Source organism: Nilaparvata lugens, unplaced genomic scaffold (assembly GCF_014356525.2).
Source record: "Nilaparvata lugens isolate BPH unplaced genomic scaffold, ASM1435652v1 scaffold7015, whole genome shotgun sequence".
NCBI lineage: Eukaryota > Metazoa > Arthropoda > Insecta > Hemiptera > Delphacidae > Nilaparvata > Nilaparvata lugens.
In genome coordinates, this window is record NW_024092764.1 from 3,731 (window position 1) to 12,791 (window position 9,061).

Here is a 9,061-nt window from a genome sequence, read left to right on the forward strand (position 1 = left end):
ACTTAATTTGCAAAACGAATGAGAAACAGTTTCACGAAATATTGTGATAATGGTTAATTTATTATTATTTGCCATCTAATAAAATATACGGTAATATTAGCAATCTATAATAAATGTTTTATTTTCCATATCCTAAATACATGGTAATAGGAAAATATTGTAAAAATGAGATTAATTTGCTAATAGAATGGATCAAAATCTGTAGTGAGGTAGGTTCACTAAATTAGATGTTTGGTCGAGTTAAAAATAATGTTCAATGAACAAATCATTGTATCATATGGTAATGGAAATGACGAAAAGTTGAAAAAAAATATATTGAAATCCATCAAGTATGTCGAAAGATATAACGCAATGAAAGTCGATGTTTTCCCATATAAGTCTGTCTGGGCGCCTGACTTCTTGCCCGATATTCAATGGCGACGAGAAATGAAGGAGGCATCATGCTTCCTTCCAAACGCTTGAAGGTATAGCTTAGTCATCTAACTATATATCAATGGTTTTTTGTCACATGGTTATGAACCACAATATTTAGATGAAAACGGTAGTGGTCATGAAATGTGTGCGCAGTGGCCAGCCAGCTAGATTGCGTCATCGCCACCAACCGACGTTTTTAACACCTATTGGAAATTTATGAAACTTATTTGTTAGAAACAGGTGATTGGATATAGAATGACGTCAGCTACACCGCAAATTTAGCAAAACATGCGCGTGACACTTACCGTCTTCTTCTATATACCGTGTTATGAACAAACCACTCTCGGTCTCAGACAGAGTGCAGTAAGAGTTATGTTTTTTGATGTTTCAAATGTGAAAGGATAGGTTAGGGGGTTAGGATTTTGCTTTGAAATCTAAATTATTAAATGTGAAGGGGTTAGGGGTTAGGTTTTTGGGATAATATTAAATAATGTTTCATAAGGTTAGGTTAGGTTTTTGCTTTAAAATTGCAATATGCTAGAAAGGGCTAGGGTCCAGGTAGAATTATGCTTTTTGATATTTCAAAGGTGGGAAGATAGGTTAGGATTTTGCTTTGAAATTGCAATATGCTGGAAGGGATTAGAAGTTTTTCAAATAGTTATATTTTTTGATGTTTCAAATGTAGAAGGAGAGGTTGAGGGTTCGGTTTTTGTTTTGAAATGACAATATGCTGACTTAGCTATAGTGTTTTTTAACATCAGTTAAATAACAACTGTTATATTTTATTGAATATATTTTTCAAAAGTACTCTTCCTTCTATTAAATAAAATGATAATATATTGGTTTTAATGATAAATCATCATTGGATAATAATATCTTCAACAAATAGAATGACGATTGGCTCCAGTTACAGTGCTCGGTAACCATCATCACAAAGAACGTTACATTCAAAGAACTGACTGAATGGAACGGGAGAAACCCGTTGCTAACGCATCGCGATACTGTGCTGTCTGAGACAGAGAGTGGTTTGTTTAAAAACTCCTAGTTCCAAAACTGTTCAATTTACAATTTTATAGGTTACAATCATGTTGATTGACGACTTATCACAATAATTATTTTGAAAGTTTTTAAATGCCAAAATAAATTGCCTTGAAGTTTTATTCTTCTACAAAGTTGATATGTTTATGTAAATTGAATAAGGTAGACCATTTAACTACGAAATGTTCCATAAAGTTTATTTTATACTTCTTTGCCTAGTTACTAGACGATGTCTGGATTGTGTTTTAGGTATGTAAGCTTATGTTATTATTTTGTTTTATCAAGTAGATAAATTCTTATAATTTTTTCTATGGTTCTTGTAGCTACTGGTTTTAGTTGAAATTATGTGATTTCGCATAATCCGACTCGGGAAGTTAGAAGGAATTTGAGCTAAAGTCTAGCTGGTCAGCTATCACTGTTATCTCAGTTATTATTAAAGATATAGACTTTTTTTTTAAATGAAAGAGGAGTGAAAAATAAACCGTGCTAGCTTATTTTGATACAATCTAATTCAATTTTAATATTAAAAAAAAAAGCTGTTTCAAAACTAACCTTACTTTGAAGAACCGACGATTCTAAATTATATTGATAACAGTAAATCTTATTACAATTCTCGTTGAATTAATTACAATTTTAATGAAATAATACATACGGTAATAATTTCAACCAATTTAACTAATGATCAAATGATGAATTTAGGTTGGAAATAAACTTAGCATAAGTTGTTAATCAAGTCTTAAGCTGCGTACACATATTCGTGCTTCCAACCCGCACCGAGCACGCTCCTCCCTCGTACCGCCCTCGTAACGCCCTCGTACCACCATCAAACGACAATCGCACCGCCCACGCACCCATCATGAACGTTACGGAAGATGTTAGATCTTCTCGCGTTCCCCGGTCAAACCACTCTTGGACCCCGGTCGATCATCAATCGCTCTGCTGGAGTGACGTTCGGTTGCGGAGCAGAGCGACAGTCTGTACGCACCTTTAGTTGGTAATCAAAACCCAACAGAGTATCAATGTAGCAAGAAGATTTCCTAATAAAAACTACTAATATTATTCAGGCTAGAAACAGAAATGTTGTTCAATTTCTCTATATTGATGTAGATTAATGTAATATTCTACTATGGAATAAATAGGCTAAAGCTGCGTTTACACCAAAGTTAAAAACAACATTTCAATTACTCAATCCCAATATAATAGATTCTATTCGATTGAACATAATTTATCATATGTTCAATCAAGATCTGTTCAATCTAATAGAATAAGGATTAAGTTATTAACATTTTGTTAATAACCTTGGTGCAAACCCAGCTTAATACGCTACCGGTACTAATACATGAAAGGAAAGACTTTTAAAAATAAATAGCCTGGGTCCACATAATGTTATGTAAAATGACATCAATACCTATATTATTTTAATCTTACTAATATTATTATATACTCATAATCTTATTATTAGAGTATATACCGAAGGTACAATTTCTTAGCGACGGCTCTTGCATAGACGCGCGTCTAGAGTCGTCGATTAGGAATTATACCTTTCGGCACAAAGTAAAAGAGCTGTACAGAAGCGAAGAATTTTCTGTTCATTAACAAGATGCATTGTATTTTATGGGAAGCACTGTCGAGTGGAATAGACGAGCCTCAGCAAAATGCATGCTTCCTGTAAACAAGCGGAAAAAATTCTTTTTGTAAAGTTTATACCTAACGCTTACCTTCTGTACGCTGTAACCTTACTATTTACGTAATTGTTTGTTTTAATGATTTTTCATTCAATTAGGAAGTTCCAATTCACCTATATTTGTTGAAATTACACTTTATTTTAATTGAGAAAAATTAATTTTATTACTTAGTCAGTTCTGTTATTATTTTTACAGATTTCAATTTATACTGCAGCAAACATGGAGCAAAGGATCATATACAACTATCCAATCAAGGAGAAATTCGACAAAACCAGAGTTTCAGCCGCGCGATTTATACAAGTGGATTACTTCTAATAACAAAGAGGCTAACCATTCTGTAAGTTGAACCTACTTTAAATAGTTTTTCAACAAACGTGGGTTTTTTATTCATCGACGTTTCAACAGCTCTCTAATACTACAGTGTATTTCTTAAAATTACGTATTGCAATCAATTTATAAGAGGGTGAATCAAATGAAAACCTTAAAACGGTTATATATCATTTATTTTGATAACTAAGTGAAACTTGTATTTATAACTCTCTGAGATACTCTCCTTGAAGTGTTATGAAGTGTTCCACAGCTTTGGAAGTGCATGGATACCATGTTTGAAGAATTCTTTTGGATGTGCCTGTAGTCACTCGTGCACTGCGGTTTTCACTTCTTCATCACTTTGGAAATGCTTTCCATTGCATCTTTAAGATTTCCGTACACATGAAAGTCACTAGGGGCGAGGTCTGGAGAATAAGGTGGATGAATGAGGCATTCAAATGGGATATTCTGGATAGTTTGAACCGAGAGACGGGCTGTATGTGGTCGGGCGCTGTCATGCTGTAACAAAACACATGAAAGGAGAAGTCCTCGCCATTTACTCCTGATTGCTGGTCGAAAATGAGTTTCTAAGAGATTTGAATAAGAATTAATGTTTACTGTCATTCCCCTGTCAATGTAATGCTCCAAAATTACTTCGTTCACATCACAGAAGAGAGTCAGCAAGAGTTTTCCTGCTGATCGCTGATTTCAGAATTTTTTGATTTTGGCGATGAGCTATGGCATCATTCCTTTTCGTATATCTGGTTGATGACAATGTTTGTTTCTGGACAAACATGAATCACCATACTGTACTGTCATCTTGCGATGAATTTCCATTGGTTTGACACCTTCACTGCTCAAGAAACGAATGACTGATCGCTGATCTAATGCGGTGCATATTGATAATGGGGCGGCCATATTGTAACTGAAGTCACTGCTAATTGTGTGTAGCAAGGTCACTAACGCACCTAGTAGTCATTGTGTAAGCTTCAACGAAGATCCCTGCCAACTACCGGATCAATCCTATAACTTATCGAAACTTTACAACACTTTTAAGGTTATCATTTGATTCACACTCGTAGTAATAAAAACCATGCTGCGCTACCTTACTGTTAATTGCGAAAGCAATAAATTAATGTATGTTTTTCATCTTCCGTTTTTTAGCTTATTTATAATTCAGTTTACAATAAAAATAACACACTGAACTTACTGAATATTCAAGTCATGTGACCGGGAAGTGGCCGTTAGCAGGGAGAGCATGATGTTTTATGCAAGCCCTGAGGATAATGCAAGACATTCACGGCCAAGTATGAATTGTTTGAATTGTGCGTCAATATACGTGTAAGGTTTTTTGAAATTATTTTGCATTCCAAGGATAATATGATAGGAATTTTCTCCTTAATTCAATACTAATATTAAATTATTTATTGCTTAATCAATGTATATAAAAATAAGAGGTAGAATGATTGTGTCGTTTTTGTCGTCAACTTGCAGTGATGAGTAATAATTCATCAGTCACCCCCCCTCCCCAACTATGGTTATCATAATATTCATCTAGAAGTAACCTTGCTGATAATATGCGTAATAATATCAAGCTGGCTGGCTCAGGTCTGGTGTAAGAGTTTTCAGCTCGCACCTGATCGATTTCAGGGACTCTGACATGACATGACCTCACGACTGGTTTTGGGCAGCAGGGATCGACGACTTAACGTGTCCATCCGAAAAAGGGAGTGGCTCGAAAAAAATTATTTCCCGATCCAGGATTTAAACCAGGGCATCTGAATTATAAAGCAAGCATCTCATCCACTCGACTATGGCCACTCCACCTTGCTGATAATAATAACAAAATGATTATCTAAGCCTAATCTTGTGAGAAGGATTGGATTATTATCCTTTCAATGATTTGTTGCAAATTCACATTAAAAATTATTTAAATTTTCAAGAAAAAACTTCATAATAGAATATTTTAAATAGTATTAGTTGGTTAGTAGTATAATAGTTAATGAAAATAGCTTCATAAAATACTAGGAGACGCAGGGAAACGAGAAGTTTTGAAATTCTTAAGAAACTTATCATAAAACTAGTGGAATGGCATTTATTCATAATTCAATTTATGTTCATACAACATACAGTTGAAATGTCCAAATATATCTCTTTATTTTCAAAGATGGCATTGAAAAGATGTTTTCACATTCGGTATTTATAGCCTGTTATGGGTGGTGCAAGAAAACTGGAAATTTTGAAATAAAGTCATTAACACTAATAAATTCCATGAAAGAAGTGGATTACCAATGGAATGACATGTATTCATTATGCAATTTATGATTCTCCAATCAAAATGTACGAAAGTACTTAGTTTCTTTTTGAGATAATTAAAAAAAGATATGCTCACAATTAATTGGCTTTCGCAGTCTGTTATGGTATATAGAGCAAGGAACGGGATACTTTGAAATAAATAATGTACTTTCCACCAATAAATTACATACTAGCAAATTACTAATAAAATGGCATATATTCTTCATGCTCTGTATTATTGGAAATTCTAAAAATGTTTCTTTTATATTCAAGATTACATAAGAAGGATGTGGTCTCATTCAGCGTTCACTTGAAATTCTATTTTCTGTGTGATATTTCAGGCAGGTAGACAAGCAACCACCCTAGAGCCAGTGGGCAGCCGATCGACGACCCTGTCACAGTACCCAAGTGCTCCCTGTAGCTGGCGCCGTCTCCAGGGGCCCGCGAGGTGGATGGAGGCGGTGGAAAGGCGAAATGAATAACAGACGCCCGGTGATGGGGGGAGGGAGGATACTGATGCTGGGTGAGTGCAATTTTAGTTCTAGAATGATTCATTCTAAAAATAAAGTGAAATTGAAAGAATAGTCACACCCATTTTGGAAAACTGTTTAAAGTCTAGGACTTAGCTAAATCCCGAGCTCGGAAACCGGGCCTTAGTCTTTTTATTTAATTGACCGAGCGAAGTGAGGTCTAAGATTCAAGCCGACGGTTTGGCATTTCTCTTAATGTTTAAATGTTTAAATGTTTGAATGTTGCGCATTTACGGCAAAACGATTTTCATGAAATTTGACAAATATGTTCCTTTTTTTTGCGTGTCGACGTATATAAAGGTTTTTGGAAATTTTGCATTTCAAAGATAATATAAAAGGAAGAAGGAGCCTCCTTCATACTCCAAAATTAGAGTAAAAATTAGACTATAGAATTATTCATCATAAATCAGCTGACAAGTGATTACACAGATTTGTGGAGAAGCCAGTCTATTGCTGTATTTCCATAAGGTCTACAGTTTCAATCAGGTACTTGTGGATGAGAATACTGCTTGAGGTCTACTGTTCACAGAACTACTAGTATGAATAATTACCACAATATCAACTTCTCAACTACACAAAAACCTATTGAAATAATTGTTGGGTCGATTTGATGTCAGGTTTCGAGTTTGGTTAGCTCGATGGTGCGCTCTCAATCTAACAAGCAGGCATTCACCGTGTGGCTATGACAAACTATGCTCTGCCTCCATTTGCACCTGTTGGACCAATCAGAGGCCTTCGTCTGGACTGTCATAGCCAATCCGGTTCAAGCACTCTCGTCTCTACCAGAACTTGAATCGCAGTCTGAGGTATCTACTATATTCATTCATACAAACGATATTCAGTTCATTCATCAAATCGTTCGTTCAGTTGTTCATTTATTCTATGTCGTGTTCATAGTCTAATTTATCAAGCATAAAATACATTATTAATTGACCGAGCGAAGTGAGGTCTAAGATGCAAGTCGACGGTTTGGCATTTCTCTTAATGTTTAAATGTTTATATATGTTGCGCATTTATGGCGAAACGCGCTAATAGATTTTCATGAAATTTGACAGGTATGTTCCTTTATTAATTGCGCGTCGATGTATATACAAGGTTTTTGGAAATTTTGCATTTCAAGGATAATATAAAAGGAAAAAGGAGCCTCCTTCATATCCAATATTAGAGTAAAAATCTGGTGTGGTGCACTCACACAACTTTCCTTGCCGTTATGAAAATTGATCACCTGACGCTAGTGTTCCCGCGCATCTCAAGTCTACTATTCAAAGATTTGAGCCAGCTGGTGACAGGGCAATAACGCTGGAGACACTCGAGGTCTGCTATCTCTTCATAGTGAATCATTTAATAGAATCAACAGTTGCCAACAGTTTGCAATTGGATAAATAATATTTTCTAGAATTTCGAGCTTATTTTTAATGTTAGGTGAAAATGTTACTGAACATTAATTGTAGAGATTCTCATGCTCAATCTTTTCCACTCGAAAGTTTTTGTTTAAATTGTATCTAAAACCGGATAACTGAGAATCTAAAATCAAAATTTGCATAGATGGGGCAGTGCTCCTGAAATTTTTACAGATATGAGACTTGTTGCAGTTGATAGAGCTTATCAATGACTTTTTAAGGTATGAATTTGATCAAAATCTTTGGAGCCGTTTTCGAGAAAATCGCAAAAAACCTTGTTTTTGACAACATTTTCGCCATTTCAGCCGCCATGTTGAATTGCATTTGATTGAAATTGTTCGTGTCGGATCCTTATAGTATGAGGACCTTAAGTTCCAAATTTCAAGTCATTCGGTTAATTGGGAGATGAGATATCGTGTACACAGACGCACATACACTCATACACACACACATACAGACCAATACCCAAAACCCACTTTTTGGATTCAGGGGACCTTGAAACGTATAGAAAACATGAAATTAGGGTACCTTAATTTTTTTGGAAAGCAATACTTTCCTTACCTATGGTAATAGTAATAGGGCAAGGAAAGTAAAAATCAGACTATAGAATTATTCATCATAAATCAGCTGACAAGTGATTACACAGATGTGTGGAGAAGCCAGTCTATTGCTGTATTTCCATGAGGTCTATAGTTTCAATCTGGTACTTGTCGATGAGAATACTGCGTGAGGTCTACTGTTCACAGAACTACTAGTGTAATATACATATATACATTTACAGGTTCTTGCTTCCATAAATTATGATGCAAATAAACAAATGAATTTCAAATCGCTTAACAAAGAGTACTACTTGTCTTTTGAAATACAACTTCATACTTCTAAAATATGGAGCATTTGCTTCATTTTCTATGAATGAACGTGAGCAAAACCTTTTGCTCATGCTCATCAAGAAAATGGTTTGAGCATTTGCTCAACTTGCAGCAAATGCTTCAAAAAGGTGAGTCTAGTCTAGAGCAGCTTTTCACCTTTGGCTCATTGTAAAATAGCTCAACTTTCGTCGTTTTAGAGCCATGAAGCTTGACTCTCCTTCCAGAAGTCATTCAGGACTACGTTCTCCTCATCCTTACTTAAGTAAACGGAACACGAAACCGAAATTTAAAAAACGATTTATTCAAGAAACAAACCGGCAAAAATATGCCCAAAATACAGAAATGAGACAAAGAATGTAACTACTAGAGCTTATACACTATTCCAAGTGCTGTATCAGCTACTACACAATAACAATGGGTTTAACTGATATTATCAGATGTAGACCATGTTTCTGCTGAGCACTTCAACAGTTCCATTTTTGTTTTTGATGATGACACACAAAGAATGATATTTTGCTTCA

At 35.1% G+C, this 9,061-nt stretch overlaps 1 protein-coding gene across 1 annotated transcript; it reads left to right on the forward strand.

Moving 5' to 3' along the window:
* The first annotated feature begins 1,411 nt into the window (after positions 1–1,411).
* Positions 1,412–7,299, forward strand: LOC120356533. Its single transcript, XM_039445472.1, has 4 exons — positions 1,412–1,701; positions 3,333–3,474; positions 6,083–6,264; positions 6,889–7,299. The coding sequence occupies exons 1-3, from the start codon at positions 1,682–1,684 to the stop codon at positions 6,221–6,223; spliced, it is 303 nt and encodes a 100-aa protein (XP_039301406.1). The 5' UTR covers positions 1,412–1,681; the 3' UTR covers positions 6,224–6,264; positions 6,889–7,299.
* Positions 7,300–9,061: the final 1,762 nt, after the last annotated feature.